The 24,023-nt window shown below is 37.8% G+C and overlaps 1 protein-coding gene across 8 annotated transcripts in view; it reads left to right on the top strand.

Moving 5' to 3' along the window:
* The window catches only part of Pde1c (phosphodiesterase 1C), a 486,798-nt gene extending 463,896 nt beyond the window's left edge, over positions 1-22,902 (top strand). For 5 of the 8 annotated variants that reach the window (XM_074065259.1, XM_074065258.1, XM_074065266.1 and 2 more), the window contains 2 exons: positions 7,130-7,198; positions 22,691-22,902. In XM_074065259.1, the coding sequence (XP_073921360.1) occupies positions 7,130-7,198; positions 22,691-22,860 (239 nt within the window). In that variant the 3' untranslated portion in view covers positions 22,861-22,902. Of the gene's footprint in view, positions 1-7,129; positions 7,199-10,941; positions 11,326-11,354; positions 13,274-22,690 lie in introns of those variants that run through there. The other 3 variants (XM_074065263.1, XM_074065262.1, XM_074065264.1) reach the window with 3 other exon arrangements.
* The last annotated feature ends 1,121 nt before the right edge of the window (positions 22,903-24,023 follow it).

The raw sequence follows: 24,023 nt of genomic DNA, 5'->3' as shown, positions 1-24,023 counted from the left end.
TGTGGGTCAAGGGCAGTGTGATTCTTGATCTTAAAATGCTGATTTCCCAAAGATAACATATTAGCTCTTACTCTGTCTCTGTGCCTCCTGAATAGAAACTAAACAATACAAACACCACATTGTACTTCACAGTTAACAAAAACATTTTCACCTGTGCCCTTTTACTTGATCCTCATAACTGTGTCCTGAAATTGATGTTTTTAAAGTTTAGTAGATAAGGAAAACGTAACTTAGTATCAACAATGATGTATTTGTTTATCCATTTGTTTTTATTTTATTCACCTCATTTATAAAATATTTGAAAACTCTAAAATTGCATAAATTGCATCCACTATTTTTTTAATTAAGAAAGCAGAATAAAACCAGAGACATAGGTAGAGCTAGTAAACCAGGGCAAATGTTCATAAGTGCACTTGCTTGCCAAAGATACCTCCCCAGTTCCCTTCATTAAGTCATAAGCTGCATTAGAGCTTCCTGGAAGCCTCAATAAAAATGGAAAGAAATCACTTAAAAATTTACATTGTCCATGAATATAAAGTGCACTGGTTGTACAGAAGAAAGGTTACCCTTCACAGCTGAAAGAAACATCTTTACCAGGTATTCACTTTAAAAAGGTCTACCCCCAGGCCCACAGTCCAGACCAATTAAACAGCTCCCCTGGATGAAGGGCTCATGAAAGGATCATGACACCATGATCCTAAATGTAGCCAGGATTGAGAACTGCTGCCAGAGTGAGTACTGAGTTAGTCCCTCATGGAGCAGGAGCCCAGTGGAAATTTCTATATCAAATCCAAGAGTCAGTTACATGAGTTTATTTGTCTCTAGCCATCTGCTACATGGTAACATAGAGAACAGTTTGGAAGCTCCATTTGTGTCTGGATCTTCCCAATCAGTTTCTGATGCTCTCCCTGGGTGGAAGCAAGGGAGAGGTGAAGGACTTTAGGAGCTGGAACTTAGGTGAGTTGGGTATTATTCCCACAAGTAGAACTTTGAGTCAAGTGTCTTTGGTGAATGATTTCAGGAACACAACCTCAGTGAACTGGGCACCAGTGGGAGACTGACTCAGAACCTAAGCACCCCCAACAGTCCATAGTGCTGTCAGAAGGTCTGGAGAAGTCATGAACAAACGTATTTTATGCATTCCTGCCTGCAAACTGCTGATGACTCATGCTTATAAGAGGCAGATGGGGATGGTTTCAACACTTGCTGATATATGGGCATTTCTCCAAGCATACAGAGAAACCAGCAGCATTTCTAGGTCTGCTTTTTCACTGACCCAAGGCTTACAAAGGTCCCTCTCTCACTCAGTGTCTGCAAAGAATGTGTCAAGGGAATGCAAAGCGGCCTCAAGGAAATGCTTTCAGGCTTTGGAAATGTTCCTGTGAACTAACCTAGTAGTGGTAAATGTTACCACAGATTAAAAACTGGAACCTTCTGCCTGCAAAGTGCTTTGACTTTTCAAGTACTGACGTGGGCAAGATTAAATTGAATCTCTCAGCTTCACAAGATCAAAAGCAGAGTTTCATATTTTCCACTAGTTAGACAAAAGAAGAAATGTCTTTCCCTTCCTTTCCATTCCCTTCCCTCCCATCCCCTTCTCTGTCCTTCCCTCCCCTTCTCTCCTCTCCTCTCCTCTCTTTTTGGATTTGAACAAGGCCCTGGAGCATGCTAGGCAAGAAGAAGGAAATTTCTACTGCACAAGATTTGCCAAGCCTGCCTGAGGACCAAAATCACCAGATCATTTGTAAAATATCTAGGTCCCTGGCCCTCTTCTCTGGAAATGTTAGCTTCCTGTTGCTGGGTTGGGCCTGATAATCTGGCTCTGTTCCAGGTTTTTCTTATCCTTACACAGTTAGGAGACTGTACTTGAAGGAAATTCAGATAACAGGTTGGTTGACAGGAAGTAAAAGTCATGGGAAAAGTTTCTCTAGGTTTGAACATTGAAGGGTTTCAGCTTAAAGTTTATCCAGTACCCAGTAACTCCGAGCAATTTCATTAACTTCCTTTGCCTCCAAATCCCTTAAAATGGGAACAATCTTACTGTTAGAGTGTTGGTATCAGAAAAGACAATGAATGTACATTTCCTTGTGCCGAGTTAATGTTCTCCAATTCCATCCACTTACCAGCGAATAACATTTCGTTCTTTTTCATGGCTGCATAAAATTCCATTGTTCCAGAGACTTCATAGGTGTTTAATATATAGCAATGACTATTACCAGTGACCAAGAAACTACATTGGGAACCACGGGTGTGAATAAAACACCTAAATCATGTCTTCTCTTAAAACAGTGATTTTCAACTGAAGGAAATTTTGTCCCCAGAGGACATTTGCCACTGCCTGGAGGACATTTGATTGCTAGGGCTAAGGAGGTGGTAATGACATCAGTGAGTAAAAAGAGACCTGCTTTTGCTACTAAACCTCCAGCGATGCCCAGAACAGCTGCCAACCAGAAAGAATTGTGTAGCTCAAATGTCATAGAGCTGCCACTGAGAAATTGCTTCAAATATTCTTGGAGACAAAGGTCTTATGAGTAGAAGAATAAATACATTGAGTCATTGGCATCCCCATGGTGGAGGCAAGTCCCACTGGTAGGTACATAAAGGCATTTCTGAACCACAAGGTGAGAGGCATGGATTTGTGTCCTGGTTGGGCACCTGCTCAGGATCAACTTGTGCTGCACCATGCTTTGTGTAGGGAATAGCATTAATGGTCCCATTGGGTATTTTGTGCAGATACAGCATGAACAGACCCACTGGGTGCATTGTGTAGACACATAAACAGACCCACTGGTCACTTTGGGTGGGATATAGTGTGAACAGAGCTCCTGAGTTGTTTTGTGTAGACCCAGGTGGCTTGTGTAGTGAGGTGGCCCTGGCCCTAACAGAGTATTATCCTAGGTAAATCTTTTATCTTAGAGTGTCTAAGAAATGCCATTCGCTGATGATCATTAAATTCACCTGGGGAGCTCATTGAAGTGCAAAGCTCTGACCCCATTTCTTGTAGATTTTGCTTTAAGGTCCAGGAGAAGACCAGAAAGCCATAGCTATAAAATTTTCCTTAGGGACTCTGAAGCACAAATATAGCCAAGTGTAGCCCAACAGAGTTCCCCATAACTCTGACATTCAGGGCCACCAGACACCCGGGAAATGGACAACAAACATCCCAACAGATACAGCTTCTTTGGCGTCATGCAAATGAACAGGTTTTGTAGGTCTGAGGTGATGTAGTGTTTTCTATTTTTACTGCTCCTACTGCTACTCTTGGCAATTATATACGATAATTATAACTAGTAATAACACAGAATTTTGGGTTGGTACCATGCTCTTTAAGATCAAACACCCAATTAGGCAAGAAGAAAGAATAAAAGGAATACAAATAGGTAAAGAAACTGTCAGAATATCCCTATTTGCAGACAACATGATCCTATACCTTAAAGACCCAAACAAACTCTACTCAGAAGCTTCTAGACATCATTAATAGTTACAGCAAGGTAGCAGGATATAAAATCAACATAGAAAAATCATTAGCATTTCTATACACTAATAATAAACAAACTGAAAAAGAATATATGAAACCAATTCCATTTACAATAGCCTCAAAAAAAATCAAATACCTAGGTGTAAACCTAACAAAAGATGTGAATGACCTCTACAAGGAAAACTATACACTTCTGAAGAAAGAGATCAAGGAAGACTACAGAAAGTGGAGAGATCTCCCATGCTCATGGATTGGTAGAATCAACAGTAAAAATGTCTATACTCCCTAAAGTAATCTACATGTTTAATGCAATTCCCATCAAAATTCCAATGACATTCATTAAAGAGATTGAAAAATCTACTGTTAAACTATATGGAAACACAAGAGGCCACGAATAGCCAAGGCAATACTCAGTCAAAAGAACAATGTTGGAGGTATCACAATACCTGACTTCAAACTGTATTACAAAGCAATAACAATAAAAACAGCATGGTACTAGCACAAAAACAGACATGAAGACCAGTGGAACAGAATAGAGGACCCAGATATGAAGCCACACACTATAACCAAATTGTCTTTGACAAAGGCGCTAAAAATATATGATGGAGAAATAGCAGCCTCTTCAACAAAAACTGCTGGAAAAACTGGTTAGCAGTCTGCAAAATACTGAAACTAGATCCATGTATATCACCATATACCAAGATTAACTCAAAATGAATCAAGGATCTTAATATCAGACCACAAACTCTAAAGTTGATACAGGAAAGAGTAGGAAATACTCTGGAGTTAGTAGGTATAGGTAAGAACTTTCTCAACGAAACCCCAGCAGCACAGCAACTAAGAGACAGCATAGATAAATGGGACCTCATAAAACTAAAAAGCTTCTGTTCATCAAAAGAAATGGTCTCTAAACTGAAGAGAAGACCCACAGAGTGGGAGAAAATATTTGGTAGCTACACATCAGACAAAGGACTGGTAACCAGAATATATAGGGAACTTAAATTCTCCCCAAACTAATGAACCAATAAAGAAATGAGCAAGTGAACTAAACAGAACTTTCTCAAAAGAAGAAATACAAATGGCAAAAAAAACACATGAAAAAATGCTCACCATCTCTAGCAATAAAGGAAATGCAAATTAAAACCACACTAAGATTCCACCTCACCCCTGTTAGAATAGCCATCATCAGCAACACCACCAACAACAGGTGTTGGCGAGGATTCGGGGAAAAAGGAACCCTCTTACACTGTTGGTGGGAATGTAAACTAGTACAACCACTCTGGAAAAAAATTTGGAGGCTACTCAAAAAGCTAAACATTGATCTACCATTTGATCCAGCAATACCACTCTTGGGGATATACCCAAAAGACTGTGACACAGGTTACTCCAGAGGCACCTGCACATTCATGTTTATTGCAGCACTATTCACAATAGCCAAGTTATGGAAACAGCCAAGATGCCCCACCACTGACAAATGGATTAAGAAAATGTGGTATCTATACACAATGGAATTTTATGCAGCCATGAAAAAGAACGAAATGTTATCATTCACTGGTAAGTGGATGGAATTGGAGAACATCATTCTGAGTGAGGTTAGCCTGGCCCAAAAGACCAAAAATCGTATGTTCTCCCTCATATGTGGACATTAGATCAAGGACAAACACAACAATGGGATTGGACTTTGAGCACACGATAAAAGCGAGAGCACACAAGGGAGGGGTGAGGATAGGTAAGACACCTAAAAAACTAGATAGCATTTGTTGCCCTCAACGCAGAGAAACTAAAGCAGATACCTTAAAAGCAACTGAGGCCAATAGGAAAAGGGGACCAGGATCTAGAGAAAAGGTTAGATCAAAAAGAATTAACCTAGAAGGTAACACCCACGCACAGGAAATCAATGTGAGTCAATGCCCTGTATAGCTATCCTTATCTCAACCAGCAAAAACCCTTGTTCCTTCCTATTATTGCTTATACTCTCTCTACAACAAAATTAGAAATAAGGGCAAAATAGTTTCTGCTGGGTATTGGGGGGGGGAGGGAGGGGGCGGAGTGGGTGGTAAGGGAGGGGGTGGGGGCAGGGGGGAGAAATGAACCAAGCATTGTAGGCACATATGAATAATAAAACAATAAAAAATAAAAATAAAAAAAAGATCAAACACCATCTAAAGTACATTTCCTCCTTCCTCACCAGGGATTCTGGGTAAGGAAAGTTCATTGTTTGCCTGCTTCCCTGCAGACTCAGGTTCCTTCCTCTCTTGATGCTGCTCAGCCAGTGGATCTTCTTGTTACAGTTCCTGGATATGCCAACAGGGTTTATTCCATTAACAAAATTCACACACACACCAGGCCTCTGCATATAAAGTAAACTTCACTAAAAGTTTGGGGATTTGACAGGGACTCATGACAGAAATAACATTGACTTGTTATAACCTCTGCTTAAGAATTCTCCTTGCATTTCAGTCAACTCAGACCACAGTCATCTGTTGGTTTGCTGAATTCTGGTTTCTAGCCCTCTTTCTGCTCACTCTTGATGGCAAAATTGAATGAATGAATTGTATTTTTTAAATACATAAAATGTATGTACATATATATGTCTATATACCTGACTCATAATAATCTGTATATATAATCCATAATAATCTGTATATGTAACCCATAATATATAAAGACATGTGTATAAATATAAATATAAATGTTCTTTTGTAGAACAGTCCAACTATCCGTTTATACCTTTGTTCTGCCATCTCCTTACTGATCCAACTCTGGAGGCTCCCTTTTCATTCCCTCATGACAAATATAATCCCCTTCCTAAGAAGAATACATTGCCAGCTACCAGGAATCAGGGACCCCACTGCCAGTGTTTGTGTATGCCCCAGTAGCTCCTTAGTGCTCCAACACACCTTGGAGTCTTTAATCTGTTTATTTAGTAACTATGTTTCTTTCTTTCTTCTCTTCATTTTTTTTCTCTTTTGGCAGTGCTGAGGTTTGAACTCAAGGCCTCATGCTTGCTATGCAGGCACTTTACCACTTGAGCCACTCTGCCAGCCCTTGAATTCTTTAAAATTGACCAGATACTTTGATGTAATTTTTATTTACCTAATTTCTCAAATGAAATTCCAAACCCCAGAGAGATCCATTTCATGGATTGAGGTCCAATAGCAAAGAAAGGCTGTAGCCAAAGCAGGGACAAAACTCCTGATTCCTTTATTCTAAATCCAGAACTTCCCCCTCTCAACTAGTAGTTATCCATCACAGACACGTATTGGTATCACCTGAGGGCTTTAAAAACACTGATGCTTGGGCTCCACCCTAGCATACTTCAATGGCATCTGTTGGGGGACACCCAGGGGGCTGCATATTGAGGAAGCTTCCTTGGTGACACCAAGTTATAGGTTGGTACAGGTGCATTGATCCTCAACCTGCTAGCTGGGAAAACAAGCACAGTCCTCACCCAAAAGTAAAAGCTAGCTAGACTCCTTGCTTTAGGGGACCAAAGAATACTTGCCAATGTAACCTTACCCAGTCTTCTTCTAAATAGTATTTTATACCCAAACTTTTGGAATGTTTGATAACTGTTCAGGTAAACATTTGCCTGTACAACAAGTCTAGCCACAGCCCTAGTTTTTCTTATCCATTTTTTCCTCTTCACAGGTACAAAGAAGCGTTCTCATGGCTCACCAGCCCCCAGCACTAGCTCTGCAAATCGACTGACCTTGCCAGGTGAGTAAATGACATTCTGCCATTATCTTAGTACCACAGATACTAAGGTACTGGGAAGAGGTGGCTTTTCGAGAGCTGAGTATAGCTGTTGATAAACTGAGAACCCCTCTCCCTGTCTATTTAGTCTACTCCATGTTATCAGAGAGTATTGTCAGTTGTCTACATTTGTGTCTACATTTCTAGAAGACCACTTCTAGAAATGGTCTTTATAGTTCCATGGTTGGCTGTCAGTATCTTCCACTCAGCAATGGAAACAATAGAATCTCACTCTTTCCAGATATTCATCTGGAAGCATCTGCCTCTGAGAGGTAGATGGTGCACAGGAAGGAATGTGAGTCTAAGTGAGAGAAAGACTTGGGTTCAAGTCCAGCTTTGTCATGATCAAATTTTGCAACCTCATCTACCCTTCTCCATCTTCCTGGAACCTTGGTTTTCTCACCTGTCTCATTTTTCCAATAAGAATTAGAAATAATGTTAGTACATTTAATACAGAGTACTGACACAGTATTGTAGTAAGGACATAGCTGATTTCTACTGTTGAGGAAAATGGCAGGATATATGACCCGGACACCCTCCAGCATGTACTAGGGAATTTTGGCATTTGTGACCATCTGTAGCTACTGTACAGAGCATCATCTGTAGTTAATGTGGGGAGTACCCATTAGTCATTCTGTATCCATGCATAGGCTTACATTCCCAACTAGAGTTTAACTATAGTAAAACTTGGAAAAACATATTGGTTTTGAGGGAAAGAAAGGCTATAAAAGGTAAATGAAAAAAATTTAAATGTGTTAGTAAGTTAACAAATATTTCAGTGATTCACTCATTTCTATTACATAACTTATTCATAATTTAGCATTTATGTAGCTATATATAATATGATATATATATGATATATCCACTTAGGAAAAATTTGACAGTTGCTTAAAAAGTTAAATGTGCAGTGATCATACAACCCGGCAATTCTACTGCTAGGGTTATATACAAGAGAATTGCAAAGTTAATTCATACAAAAATTTTGTCCACAGCAGCATCATTCATATTATTCCAAACAGGGAAGCAACCTAAATTTCCATCAACTAATGACTATATAAACAAAATGTCATATACATTCCAAGCCAGTAACATATGGTACATTGTACAACAGGGATGCTCCTTGAAAAAATTTTATTCAGCAGAAGCCAGATGGCAAAAAAACATGTGTTAAATGATTCCATTTATATAAAATATCTAGAATAGGCTATTTCCTAGAGTTAGAGAGTAGATTGATGGTTGTCAGAGAGGAAAATGGGGTGTGTCCTCTCTAGAGCATGGGTTTATTTTATAGATGATTAAAATGCTCTAGAATTAGATGGTGGTGATGGTTGTGCAATTTTGTGAATATACTAAAAACTACTGAGTAGTATACCCCAAATGGGTGATTTCTATGGTGTATGAATTAGAAATCAATGAAAAGTGGGAGAGCATGGAACACAGATAAATGACTACAGTTCCCAGGAATTGTAATAGAATATGAAGAGTGGTGAGAAAGTAATATTTCAATAAATAGGTGATGGTTTCCCAAAAGTGAAGAAAGATTAAAACTCTTAGAAGAAAAATGAGCCTCAATTACCATATCTAAATAAAAACAACTTGCATACCTAAAGACATCATGGGAGTTTGCCCCAATTTACATCAAAAGTATAAACATTCATAAATGGTATGAGAAGCTAGTTATATTAAGGCAGCTGCAAGTAATCAACCAACAACCAATTGACTGCAAAATTTTCATTGGTGATAGTAGATTCCAGAAGGTGATGGAAATGTATCTTCCATGTGCTGGGTGTGGGGGGACGGAATAAGGCAATGTAAAATAGCTAAAATAGCTCAACTGACTTTAGTTATGAGTGGAGGCAAAATGAAAATATTTTGAGGTATACAATTATATAATTTACCTTTGCTAAAAAAATGCTAAGGGGTATACTTCAAGAAGAAAAGTAACCCAAAACAAAGGTATGAGATATAAGAATTCATGGTATAAACACAAATAAATCAAATTTGTTGATAAATTATGTAACCAGTGGACATAGAAATAATGTCCAGCTTTTGTATTAAAATAGGAAAGAGAAGCTGTGTATGGAAGGAAGGATGTTTCAATATGGAATTAAGAAGTGCTAAGATTATATTTTGTCTTTCAGCAGAATTTTGTAATTTTGTAACTTTTTAACACAAAGGATCATCAGTAAATTAATTAAAATATAACCTATAACATTGTTATGAACTGAAGGTCTGTGACCCTCCCTAATTCATATGTTGTAACCAAATCCCCAATATAATCACATTTGGATGTGTTATGAGGGTAGAGCTCTCATAAATAGGATTTTGCCCTTATAAAAGACACCCTGGAGAACTAGCTTTTTCTTTTTCTCCATATGAGGATACAACAAGAGTTGATAGTGTAAACTAAAAGAAGAGGGCCCTCACCAGAACCCAGCCATGAGGGGACTGTCATCGTAGACATCCAGGCTCAGAACTGTGAGCAATAAATTTCTATTGTTTATAAGCCATCCAGACAGAGCACTTTGTGGTAGCAGCATGTGCTGACTAGAACAAGCATCTAAATCAACAAATGAACAGCAAAGAGGGTACACAAAATACATCAATTTAATGGAAAGCAAAAAGAAGACAAAGCAGCAAAGATTCAAGAATAATAAACACAAAAACAAAATTAGATTGTACAAATAAGCCCAAAAATATCAGTAAAAACAATAATTGAAAGTAGTTTAAATTTGCTTTTAAAATACAGAGATTATCTAATTGGATAAGGAAAATAAAATCCAAAATCCAGCTCCATTCCACTTTTAATAAACATGCCTTTTTAAATACTCACAGGTTTGTTAATATATTGCAAAAAAATTCTGTGCAAAGCATAAAGCTAGTTCTTTGAAAAACATTTGTATGGAATTGTATTATAAAAATGTGCCACAAGTTATATTACTCAGCTTCTTATTTGTAACTTACTTTAATTTTCTGCTGTTAAAAACAATAGCAGTGATTAACAAAACTTAAACAAGTAAAGCAAGTTGCATTAAGATTAATAACATCTAACACAATTTATATTATTCTAAAATGTGAATATATTAAATATTTTGTAGGCACAAATGTAATAATGTCATGTATATATGCACAGAAATAAATACCAAATTCTGGATGGATAACATTTTTTATTTTTGAGGATGAAAGGGAAGTATCAAAGAGGTGGAAGAGTGGGTAGTTCAATTCTACTTATGTTACTTAATCGCCTTTAAAATATTTTAAGCAAATATGGAAACCATTATGGTTTGATTAAACTGTATTGAAAATATAGGTGCATGTTATATTAGTTTCTATATGTTCTATATGCTTAGAATGTTTTATATTAAGGAATTTTTAAGTGAAAAACCTGTGACTGTTTTGCAGAACATTTTGTTTGGTTTCATTCATGTCAATGGTTCAACATATATTTCTAAGAAATTTGATGTTTTCCCTTTCTAACCTATTGGGTGAGATGGGCATTGGAATATGAGAATTTGGGCATGAAGGAAGTGCTACAAGAAATATGTCTCAACCCATAAGTCGCCAGTGATCACTTCACTAAAGAACTGCTTGTATGCTGCCTGAAATTATCTGTGGGTTATTTTGGGACTCCAGAACCAGAAAACTGCTCTGGAGACATCACTGCATTCCTTGTGCATCTATAGCAAAGTGAACCTTGTATGGGAAAGTTTTTTTCTAGAGACAACTTCATTTGTTGCCCCATGGGATTTGTGTGCCCAGTCGGACTCCATGGGTGGGCCATCAGTGATGCACGGCGGGGGAAATGTTGACCCTTGTAGAGGAGTGACTCAGAGCTTCGCTTCCATGACTGGGTTATGATCCAGTCTAGTCAATCAGTCACCTCTGATCAGATTCCCAGGGCGCCTCACTTTCTGGAAGTGATCTTAGATGAAAAGGTACTGTACCACAGTCATTTGCTAATGCAGATTTAGCTGACCGCCCCTCCCTGTGTGCAGCTGCTGGTGTGCACAATAGCTTTGGTTGTAGATGCAGCTCTGCTTCTAACCCCCACTGCCTGCTGTAGAAGTTTGTGCTAGATGCCAGCCGGCTTGCAATGACATTATCGTATGTCCTGTTTTAGGAGACTACGGATAAAACATCCATCCAGAAGCTTCCTTGGAAGAGCCCTGACCATCTCTGAGGTCTGAAGACATTCTAGAAAGCTTGTATTTCTTTTACTAAAACAAAAATACATGTATTGTAAGTTATTTCTCGATAACTTCAGAAATGGTGACTGCTGATCTCTTTAATACAGTTTTTTTTTTAAAGAAAACCAATAATACTTTTTTATGTATTGTAAACCTACAAACATCAGGGCAGTGCTAGATCTTAACATGTATTACATCTGCACAACTCTCTAAGGAAAGTACTGATATGTTCTTCACACATTTAGGAAACAGAGGCACAAACAGATAGATAATCAGTTTCCCCAAAGTTAGGTGACAGATGGCAAGACTGTGCTTTATTTTGTGAGGTTTATTGCCAGTGAGTAAAGACTGATGCTAAGTACTCAACGTTCATAACTGCCTTCTTTTACACTTTTATTCTGTCTGGGGACTAGAACAATTTCCTTTCAAATACATAGTTGGAGTATGGAAGGACCCTGCACTATCTTTCAAGTGAAGACTCAAAAAACTATCTTTGTAGCTGTCTTTCACCTTGACTTCATTCTGATGAATGCCAGTCATCACTTTGACTGAGTCAAACCTTATTTTGATGCCTTGATTTGGCACTCCAGAGCGCTGAAGAAATTTATCTTTATACGCTTCTTCTGAAATTGATCACTGTTAGTATGTTCCAAAGACATAGGGCTACCAATTTCCAATCTTCATCCTCACATCTGAAAAAACATATGTGTTGATGAGAAAAATCAAGTGCAAGATTTAGCTTGCATAATCTCCAAAATACTGTTGTCCATTAAGGCAGCATGAAGCATGCACTTTGTGTATACCAGGGCAAACAAAATAAAAACAAAGACCAAAATTAAAAATGACCAGCTAGTGGAAGGAGATGTTTCTGACTATTATTTTTTTAATCACATGACATTTCACAGGCAACCATTTTTGGATACAAAGAGTTGATTTTCTAGCCTTACTTAATTGCTCCTCCCCTTTTCCACTTTGCCAGGAGGAGGAGAGCTTGAATAGTGTGCCTGAGTCTCTCTATTGTGAGACCTGTAAAAATGGGTTGAGATTGTAGTATTCGTATAAAATAAAGGTTTGCTCGGGCCTCAAGAGGAAAGGGCAGCAAATCTAGGTATGAAGACATTGCAGAAGCAAGGGGAAAACATTAGCTTCTATAGATGCTAACAACATTGCCAGCTGGTGTATATTCAAAGTGAGTCAAAAAAAATGGGAAATTTATGAAGGTTACTGGGTGTGATTTAGAATAGTTTATTCACTCATTTAAATATCTCTCAGTACCAACTGTTGTCAGTACTGTGATTAACTTCTGGGGATGCAAGTGTTCACATACTCTGTCCCTGACCTCAAGAAGTTGACATATAGGTCTGAATGGCCTGGTGGATAAAGCACAAAGAATTACCTAAAAGGTTCAGGAATGGCCTCCATCAAATGTGACTTAAAGCATTATTATGGCTCAGCATAATGAATGCAAAGAATCTCAACAATTGAAAGTGCCCTGGTCATTTTCCCAGTTTCCCTACATGTTTCTAATGATATCAAGATTAAATTCAAGAATTAGAACTGATTCTGTGATGGCTGGTTGTCTAAGTCACACTTCCCATCAAAAGTTTCAACACTCTTTTGTACTCATGATCTTGCTCAAAGCCTGTGAAGGGACCACTAGGTTTGTACATTACTTAGTTTTTGCTTTGCTTAGAATGTGACTTGTTTTCAGCAAAGTTGTTTCCTTTGGTAGTTGAGTGGAAATAAATATATTTTTTTTCTCAAATGTATATTTTGGATAATTGGTTTTTTTGTAAATCAAAGTGGTGTGTTTTCTGCAAAATAATCACAAATAAATTCATTAGGTAATCTCTTTATTGTGTGGTGAGATCTTTCATATAGTAAATGATTTTTCCATACTTTTGGAAGAAACCCCATCAAAGACAACACCGTTACAAGGCACCAGTGATGACATTTGATCTTCGCGTGCTGTGTAATAATGGTTGCCATATGCCAAGTACTGGGCACTGTACAAAGGGCCTTATAAACATATTTTCATTTCTGTCCCCTTTAAAATTCTCACAACAGCCTTGCAAAGCAGTTTACTATTTTTCCCATTTTACCCAAGGAAGAAAGAAAACAAACCATGAAGTGGAAGAACAGGTTAGTGATTACCTTAGGATCTCACAGGTAGAAATATCTTAAGCCTAGTTCCATGTGACCCCAAGCCAGTGCTCCTTTCATAATAAGACCCATCTCTCCCTAAAGAAGACTTTCTTGGATTTCTTTTCCTGTCTTAGATCTTAGCACATGGTCAAGGGTTGGGAAGTGCTAGCCAACAGGGGCTAGAGCAGATCCAGTCAGCTTCTCTGAGCATCCCTTTGACCCTAAATACAGTCACATGTTGCTTCACATAGGCATACCAAGGATATGTCATTAGGTAATTTTGTTGTATAAATATCATACAATGTACCTACAGAGCTGAGTGGTAAAGCCTACTGTGTACCTAAGCCACATAGCATATAATATTCTATATGTGGCCCATAATTGACCAAAATTCTTATATGGCACATGACTCTACTATTGCTGGTTTGTTCTCAAAACAAACCCGCCCCATTCAGGATCTCTTAACCCTGGCTATACATTAGGATCACTGGCATTACAAACATAAAGCTTGGGCTACACTCCATAGAATTACTCCAGAGGCTCTTGGGCCAGGGCTTGGGCATCAGTCTTTTATAAAACTCCCCTGGTGTTCTCCAAGATTGAGAACTGCTGGTGGAAACAGGCAGCTTCAGGTTGAATTGGAGGCAGCAAACTATGTGACTTATCTATTCCGTCTGGATGATTCTTATAGGGACCTTGAGACGCTGGTTGAGTGATCTTTCCATATCAGATTGGTAGTGGTTTGTTTCAGGCATGATTAACTCAGCTCCTACTAGAAAGCTTGTCAAACTGCAGGCTTCCTATCTCCTGAGCTCTTTGCTCTTATGAGGTGAAAAAAATTGAAAGCTATAGGTAGTTTAACTTTCTTATTTTCTTGAGGTAATGCCCTTGGGAGCTAAAGTCTTTAAAAATGTAGATAATGGGTTTCATCATTCTAGTTTTTAATATAAAATAATCCTTGAAGTGTTTAAAAATAGATTATTACCTTAGACAACACTTCATCTAATGTGCGTGGTAGAAGAATAATTTTCTGCTTGAGTTAATGTTGCTAAATTGTATTTCTATGAAAGGAAAGGACTTCTGTTGGCAGGGTTCCACTGTAATGCTTTTGTGTCTTAGGGAAGCAAATGAATTCCCAGTTTGGGAAAGGATGCTGCTACTGAGTTTTCCTAGCAATTCCAAGTCTTTCAGACCTAGAAATATAGGGTCTTCATCTCAGGAAAGGGATAGAAACTGATACAGAGTGAGCATCTGCTAGGTGTCCATTCTGGGCTGGCTGATTCATATGAGTGGTTTCTTTTCATTCTCACTCTAGTCATCTGGCCTTAGTGCTAACTGTATTTTTTAGCAGTACTAGAGATGTGAACTCAGGGTCTTGTACTTCCTAGACAGGTGCTCTACCAGCTGAGCCACTCTTCATTTTTGCTTTATTGTTTTTCAGATAGTGTCTCACGCTTTTTGCCTTGGATCATGACCTTCCTTCCTATGTTTCCTGACTAGCTGGAATTACAGGCATGTGTCTCCACTCAGCTTGTTCTTTGAGAGAGTCTAACTAACTTCTTGGCCCTGATTGCCCTTGAATCGCAATTCTCCTATGAACCCCTCATAGCTTGGGTTATAGTCACGAGCCACTGTGTCCAGCTGAACTGAATGTTATTATCTCATTATTTAAAACCAGAAAGCAAAATCAAGTGCCCAGTTAAATAGGGACAGAGCCAGAACTGAATCTAGCCACCTTCTCAGGACTGTGGGAGACTGCGAATAATATAACGAATGCGAAGATGAGGAAGGAGAAGACAGGACAGACTAGACAGCAGTTCTCAAACCCCAGCATCGTGGAGTTATAAAAACTCCAGAGACTCAATCCTCCCCATACATTCTGCTCTTAGTGGATTGAACTAGATTTTGAGCACCAAGAGTGTTAACACTCCATGAGGCTCTTACCTGCTGTCAGGGCTGAGACCACCAAGTCACAGTGTCACCTAAGGTCTGGAGCTAACTTAGCGTAATGGCTTGTTTCCTCTGGTCTACGTGTTTGGAACACCTCTTAGCATTCCAATCTGAACAGGTAAGGGAAGAGATGAAAGCAGTTGTTTAAGAGGCTTTTTAACCAGGACCTTTAGGTAGTTCCTTTCTGAGCCATTGCTACACACTGGTTTTGGGGGAAGCATGATTGTAACTACTAATAAGGGTATTCAAGAATCCAGCATAGCCACGCACAGTGGCTCGTGCCTGTAATCCCAGCTACCTGGGAGGCCGATATCTAGACAGTCACAGTTCCAGAACAATCTGGGATTAAAAAAAAGTCTGGGAGACTCCATCTCAATGAAAAAAGCTGGACATGGTGGCTTGTGCCTGTCCAGCTAAGGTGCAAAGTGTAAATAGGAGAATTGTAGTCAAGGCTGACTTGCAAGAAGCAAGACCCTATCTCAAAATTAACCTGAGCATAAAGGGCTAGAGGTGTAACTCCAGCATGAATTCCTGAGTTCAAATCCCAGTACCACACACACATATACACACACACACAAAAAAAAGAATCCAGCATATAGTGCAGGTATATTCTTGAATATTGATAGTATAAATGCGGTATTATTTTAATTTGATTCTTTGGCCCTATTATGGTAGTTACTAAATCCAAATATTAGGCCAATGTCATTTTTAATATATGAAGAAGGTCCAAAGTCCAACTGCTTGGATGTGACTCTAGACTACAGCCTTGTTTCATCCTTGCTGTATAAACTTTTGTGAGTGACCTAAACCTGATAAGTCTCAGTTTCCTCATCCAGGAAAGGAGTGATAATAATATAGAAGTGTAGTGAGAATTATAGGTTAATTAGTGTTAAATTCTTAGCATTGTGCCTAGTACAGTTGGTACACAATATATGTCAGGTATTACAATTATTTTACCAGAGCATTTCCTGAAATGAAAATCACAGGCTCAGATCTTACATTGTTCCATCCTCAATGGAGCTGATGTTAACATTCCAGTCTTGTGATTTCAAAACTCCTGGATGGTTTTTATGCATTTTTGTAAGGATTTTCTATGAGATTTCAGGCAGTTAACACAAGTAGATACTGACTTTAGAAGTGGTATGTACGGCAGAATGCTTTTTCTCCAGGTAAACAATATTTTAGCAATAAATGATTATTTTTGCCTTGACTTACTGTGTATTTTGTGTGTGCAGACAAGTGTTTAAATGCAGATAGAAAATGTCAATAGGTGGAAATGTTTTGTCCAAAGGTCTTATCATGGCATTATCTTTGCCAGAGAATTAGACAGATGTTCAACCCTTCTTTTAAAGAAAGACAGCTGCCAATATTAGAATTTCTTCAGAAGCTAAGAGTAGATCAAGTTGTTGCCATTTAAGATGATGTATTGTAACAGGGATTCCCAAATTCTCTCGATGGAGACAAAACTCTGTCTTGCAGTATGGGGCTTCCAGAAGATCACACTGGAATCACAGCTGAAGGAACTAAGACTAATTCTAATGGAAATCAAGTCTAATTGAAAGCAGATCATTAGGCCAGACCCAAGTTTAGATGAGGACTAGTGACTATTCTCTCTGGTGTGCCTTACTTAGTGTGAAGCATGGAGTTAATGACTTATGAATTATTCCAGTTTTCTGAAAGTGTTTTCTGCTAAATATTCCTGATAGAAAGGGCTCCTTGGGCCAAATAAAACTGAAGAAAATGACATGCCCTTGGCTGTTCTTAGGGATTCATAATACGTGTCACCATTATTTAAGGAACAGATAAGTCATAGTGTAAAAGTACTTTTTTAACTTTCATGCAGTTAAGTTTGACTGAAGAAATTTCTCCCTTCTTCAGCCACACTTAATACATCCACAACTTTATCAAAAGATACTTTAGGAAACGGTAGACTAGTATAAATAATCTTAACAGTGATCTTTAAAAATCACCACTTATGTTTTAATATGAAAATCCAATTTATAGCAATATCAGTTTGGCATATGAATAAATCTGAATCTGTTTTCTAAAGAAGAAAAATTCTGTGCAATAGGTACCCATTCCCCCCCTCAAAAAAAAAGTAGCCACCATGCTAAATGATCTGATAGAAAGAAAATGTCAAGGAAGAAAGACAGGGAGAGAATAACAGATGGGTTGGGAGTGGCAATGGAAGGGAAGAAAGTCACAGACATTTTGGGGAGAACTTGTGATGTTCATGAAAAAGGGGCAGGTTTTCAAAATGAGTGTTAAAACTCCTAAAAGAGCATTTTAAAGTGAAATACAAACATTATGTGTAATTGTAAAATAAAGGATAGTGAGGTGTCACTTTTTGTTCTGAACTTTTCCTAAGTACATTTGAAAGTAATATAGATAACGACTTTCCCAAGTTTAGGCTATGTGCAGAGATATGCATCATTGTCAAAATCTTCCTTTAGCTAATTAGATCATCTTCTCCAAGCAAATTGCTTTAAGAGAGGAGAGCAGACTTTTTGAATGTGTCCCCAAGGGGAAGAAGTGTCCAAATTGCTGATAATCAATCATGTGTAGGTAAACATGAGGCTCTGTTCTATTTGTTTCCTCTCCATCAGGGAAGGAGGTTATACTATTGTGAGTTCATCTGTGTGGGAAGTCCCCAGTTTTTGATAAGAGTGGGGTCAGACCCCTTCCAACATCTCAGAAATATCCAGACTATGAATGAAATCACACTGTGGAGGCCACCCCAGCATCCCAGAAGAAAGGTCCACAAGAATTTAACATTGGTACTCTTGTGCCTTGCTCTGCTGTTGTGTTGTCATCAAATCACCATCCTTGCAGAGGGGAAGGCAAGGACTGCACACAAAACTACCCTGTATGAAATTTCCCTTTTTCCCATACTTTGAGTCAGGGTGACAGCAGGCATAAAAGCATTTCCACAAGCTCACTGGGGAGCCGATATCTGTCAGCAGGTTCAACTCTATTTGCAGCAACTCCAGTGGCAAGGAGAGTTTTTGTTCTGACAGTCAGAATTCCAGCAAATGGTAAATGCTTCTTCATGCTGAGAAGTGGGAAATTCAATAATACTTTGGCTGGCTTCATGCTGAGTTGCAGCGAAAATAGAATGAATATGGAAAAGGTCTGTGACTTTCAGGGCTGTAAATCAGCTAGCCTGGGTGCTTCCAGACATCAGTTTTCCATTGGAAGCCCTCTCCTGTCTTTGCTCCATTCCTCAGGTAGCAGGGCTGATTTTATACTTTTTCCCCTTTGATGCTATAATCCCTTGTTTATCCTAAGAGACAGAATTGAGCACTCTGAGATCTTAAAAATAACTCTGGTCTTCTACATCTTTATAGAACAATATTTACTATTAAATTTCAACAGGGTTATTTGCTGACAGTCTTTACTGTGTTATGATAACTCAAAGGCAAAGTCAGTCTGGGCATCAGAGAGCTTACAGTAATAGCATCCCTTTTACCAAGATTATTTCTTTTTGTACATGAGTTATAAGTTTTGAAGGAGTTATTAGAATGGATGTCCCATGAGGGCAGGCATTTCTATCTGTTTTGTTCAAGAGCATACAGTAGATGGACTCAGTTTCACTGACTTTCTCTTAGAAACGATTTTGTAGAATAGCTCTGAAATGTGATTCTAGAGAAGAAACTTTTAATAGTATATTTCTTCTTAAAAAGTTACATCACTAAAACTTAATCATCATAGAAAAATTAGAAAGTGTAATCAAAGCAAAGCAAAATAAGTCATATTTATGCTACTTGGAAATAATCACTGCTATGATGTATGTTATTCTTCCAGATTTTCCCATGTAGATATTAGTATATTTTGTGGTGATAAGATTAGATTATATTGTTTTTTTATTAGGGTATCACACAAACCTCTATTTTTGTCACTAGACAGCCATAACATCTTTCTATGGTGTCACAGTATTATGTTTTGACAATATAACAGAATTTAATTTATTCCCTAAGATTACACATATAAATTGTGCCTAATTTTCTGCGTCGTTTGTATCATTACAAATGCCATTCAATCTTGTTCTTGGAAGAGATTTGCTAAGCTGTTTTTCCACAGGGGTAACCTCATGAGTTAACAGATGTGTCCACTAACCACAAGCCCCTCACGTGGCTCGCCTTCCTATCCGTTTCCTTCGCTGGCTCTTTAGGTGAGAGCAGAGTGACCTTCAGGGAGAGCTGGTATGTAGACAATGGCTCCTTCCCACTTTCTACCTCATATCAATTTGATTCTGATGACAGTTTAACTTTTTTAACCTTTTCATTGACTAGGCACTTCCCAGGAGAACCAAGGAAGCATAACGGGAACCTAAAGCAGAGGGAAGAGGAGGGAGGAATAGTTAGATAATCTAGATAATCAGTGCTTTACCTTCTTTGGTTTACAGGTTATTGATGGACATTATTGTTACCTGAAGCTGGGACTTTAGTCACAGTTCCCCAGTTGTTACCTGCTGTCTTGTTTTCTGTTCCAGGATCCCACTCAAGATTAGACATTACATTTAGTCATCGTGTCTCCTTAGGCTCCTCTTGGCTCTGACAGTTTCTTAGGCTTCTCTATATTTGGTGGCCTTGACAATTTTGAGGAATACTAGTCAGGTATTTTGTAGAGTAACCCTCAATTGTGACTTTTCTGATGTTCCTCATTATTAAATCAGGGCTGTATATTGGGGCAGGAAGACCACAAAGGTAAAAATTAATCACAAAATACAGTTTCTATACCATATCAAGTGTGTATACAAGCAATATGACTTACTATTTTTTATGTCACCTTGATCTGGATGAGGTCATGCTCATTAGATTTCTTCACCATAAAACTACTCTTTGTCCCCTTTCTATTCTATCCTCTTTGGAAGAATGTTACTATGTCCAGCGCATACTAATTTTCCTCCTTCTTAAGGGTAATATAGATACATAAGTCATTTGGAAATTTACCTAACAGATTTGTCTATTCTTTCACAATTTTTATTTTTTCAAATACTTATTTATGTCAATATGGACTCATGGATGTTTATTTTATACTTTGGGTTATAATTTGAAACTGCCTTACTTATTTTGTTGTCAAAGCAAGTTTTTAGATATTCCATTTGGAACTCTTCTAGTTTATCATTCTTTTCAAGCATTTTTTAATTTTATGCCTCTATGATATGATCCAAAACTGTATCTTGTGTATTTTTTGGTCTTAATCCTAGAATCACTCGTTTCTATAAGAAGCTCTGGTTCATTTTATTAGACAGTGGTTCTTAGAGATAAAGATCTGCATATGATGTATGCTCATTGTTAGTGAGGCTTCTGAGTCTGCAGCTTCTTCCCTGCTTTTAGGCCCTTTCAGCTGATATAACCCATGTAAACACACATATTGATAGGCATTTTCTACATAACTGCTCAAATCTCTACTAAGTTAAATATGAATTCATATTAATGTTTAATCCATCACAAGACTAATACACTCTAGCCTCCTCCTTTTGTTTATCTGTAAATTTTCATACCAATAATTTTCACTGTCTGCTCTCCATTTATAAAATAGTTCAATCACAGATATATACAAAATGATATTAGAATTGTTAACCTGTATTAGAAGCAGTGTTATCAACCAGAATACAGTGCTTGTGTATAGCTTCTTTGATCTTACTGATTCTGCTTATATCCAAAGCTATTTAGGTGAATATCTTGTCTTCCGTTCTGTTCAGCAAGGTTGTTTCTTACATTTTGCTACATTTTGTGTTTCCTTCTGGGATGCCCTTAAGTTCCTAATTTTCAAAGATTTGCATATATTAGGATCACTCTCACAATGTTTGGGTTTTGACAAATGCATAGTGTCATGTATCTACTCCTATAATGTCATATAAAATAGTTTCATTTCATCTGTTTAACCTTCTTTCTTCTTTCCATTTCCTGGGATAGCTCTGATCTTTTCATCATCTCTGTAGTTTTAACCTTTCAAGCACATCATATAAATGAAATTGTATGGGATGTGGCCTCTTTGGACTGATCTCTTTCACTTAGTAATAGGCATTTTTTAATGTTTTTTTTTCTGATTTGATAATTAATTTCTAAAGTATAGTATGTACTATACTTTATCAGTTCACCTATTGAAGGTCATCTGGTTGTTTCCAGTTTTGGGAACTTATAAATAAAGATTCAAGCAGTTATTTGAGTAAACTCTTAGGAGCACAACTGCTGCATCATATGGCTATGTAAAACTCCATGAGAAATTGACAGATTGTCTTCCAAAGCAGCTATACTAGTTTGCATTATCAAAACATTTAGCAAGAATGAAAGTTCTTGTTGCTCTGGATCCTCCTCAACAACTGGATTATCAGCATTTTGGGATTTCAGCTTTATATAAACACAGAGTAGAATATCATGATTGTTTTAATTCATAATTCTTTATTGACAAAAGCATCTTTCCTTGAGCTTATAGACATATATCTTATTTATTATTATTATTGTATTTAGGATTCATTAATTGCACAAGGAGGTTTCATTTGAACATTCCATATATGTATATAATGTATTTTGAGCATGTTCATCCCCTCTCTTATGCTCCCTTAACCCCCCCTCTCCTCCCTCCTTTTTAAAAACAATATTTGGTGGGTTTCTTTATGCTGTCTCCATATGTAACATCTTCTTTGGTAAAGAGTCTGTTCAGCTCTTTTGCCCATTTTTAAATTAAGTTGTTCCTTTGCTTATATTTTAAGGGTTCTTTTTATATTCTGGACACAAGACCTTTATAGATATTTTGCAAATATTTTCTCAATGCTGTACTTTTAATTACCACTTTGGAATTCAGTGCCACTTTCCAACCTCAAAGGCTTGCATATAATGCTAAATGCTATGAATGACATGATTCTGCCTCTGGTTTCACTTTGCTGTTCCCAAAAGTGATCCCACTGCACCCTCTCCTTTCCTCAACCCCATCCATTCCTTGTCAAAGAACCTTTATGTACTGGTGTCATCACTGTCTATCTTTTGGAATTTCTTGTCTTTATTCATTTTAAGTCAATGATGAAGTTCATAATCCCAGTAAGAGTCCAACCTTACTTGTTTTCTGGCTCAGAAGAGATAACTTTAGAGGAAGTTGGCCACAATATTTAGTTTATGCCATGTTATTGGTGAGGCTAATGATTGTCTGTCTTCCTTTCCATGGCCAACAGTCATCAAGCCTCCTTTGCGTCACTTTAAACGCCCTGCTTATGCCTCTAGCTCCTACGTATCTTCAGTTCCAAAGAAAACTGATGATCATCCTGCAAGGTACAAGATGCTGGATCAGAGGATCAAAATGAAAAAGATTCAGAATATCTCACATCACTGGAACAAAAAATAGAGCAACACAAAAAAGAGAAGGAGTGAAAGAGGTCCTCCCTGTCTGCCTACTGGACACAGCAGGACATGCCTTCCAGATCCTTGGAGGTGGACAGAGCTGGTACCATCATGATTGACTCCATCATGTCAAAATGAAGACTGTGTGTGATTTTACCATTTGTCATTCTTTTATTGACTCATCAATCACTGGATTTAGGGTCAATCCAGACTTCTGCAGCAAAATAGTAAGCAGATTGTTTCATGTGGCTTTTATCGTGTAGGTCTTTCAAAGCGTAAAAATAATACATAATATCCACAAAAAATGAAGTTCCTCTGTGTATTTTTAATCCCTAGGACTTGACTTTCCCCATTAAGAACATTAGTTTTATAGTTGTCATAGTTAAGAAATGCATTTCTAAAAACATCTTTTCCAATTTTAAGTATGCTTATTTATAACTTAAATACATTTATTTAAAATTCACATAAATATGTAACTTTCAAAATAAGCACATTTAAAACAAAAGTTATGCTTCTGAATGTAACAATCTTAGAGGAAAAGCTGACTAATGAATGTTGTGCTCAAGGATATTTCAGAATTTAGGTGTTACAAAGTGGACCTAAGTTAAAGAAAAACAAAAGATCTTTTTGATTTCTAATCATCTCCAGTAGCCTCAATGTATCTTCAAGGATCTGAGAATTTTCAGAAGATCCATTTTCTTCAAATTCTTTCATTCCACCACAGTGGACAACGCTAGTTACCCATGTGACACCCATGCCCTGATGCCTCCAGGTTTGAGATCTACCACGGGGAACGTGGGTTTGCTTTTTTAATTCTGGAGGAAGAAGGTGTCAAATGATGAGTATAGTTTTAATTCCTTATTTCCAGATTTTTGTCCATAAGTCTAGGGATGCCTGTAGGTTTAATTTTGGGTATCTCAACAGAGCACATATGTGAAGCCCTTTGGGGTTCCATTTACTCTCAGAGCTGTTCAGGGTGGCATTTTAGGTTTTCTGTATCTTCTGGAGAGTTTTTACTTTGGGACTAACATCACAGAAATGGAAAAGAAAGGCTCAAGGTCAGAGACAGCTTCAGATATCTCTAGAAATGACCTGGTATCTCAGAAAATCTAGGCTTGTTGTCAGCAGGTCTGAGTCTGTTTGTCTCTAATGTTTGGCAGGTCTTTA

The sequence above is a fragment of the Castor canadensis genome, chromosome 2 (genome assembly GCF_047511655.1).
Source record: "Castor canadensis chromosome 2, mCasCan1.hap1v2, whole genome shotgun sequence".
In the NCBI taxonomy this organism is placed as follows: Eukaryota; Metazoa; Chordata; class Mammalia; order Rodentia; family Castoridae; genus Castor; species Castor canadensis.
This window is presented reverse-complemented; position numbering and strand designations above follow the sequence as displayed.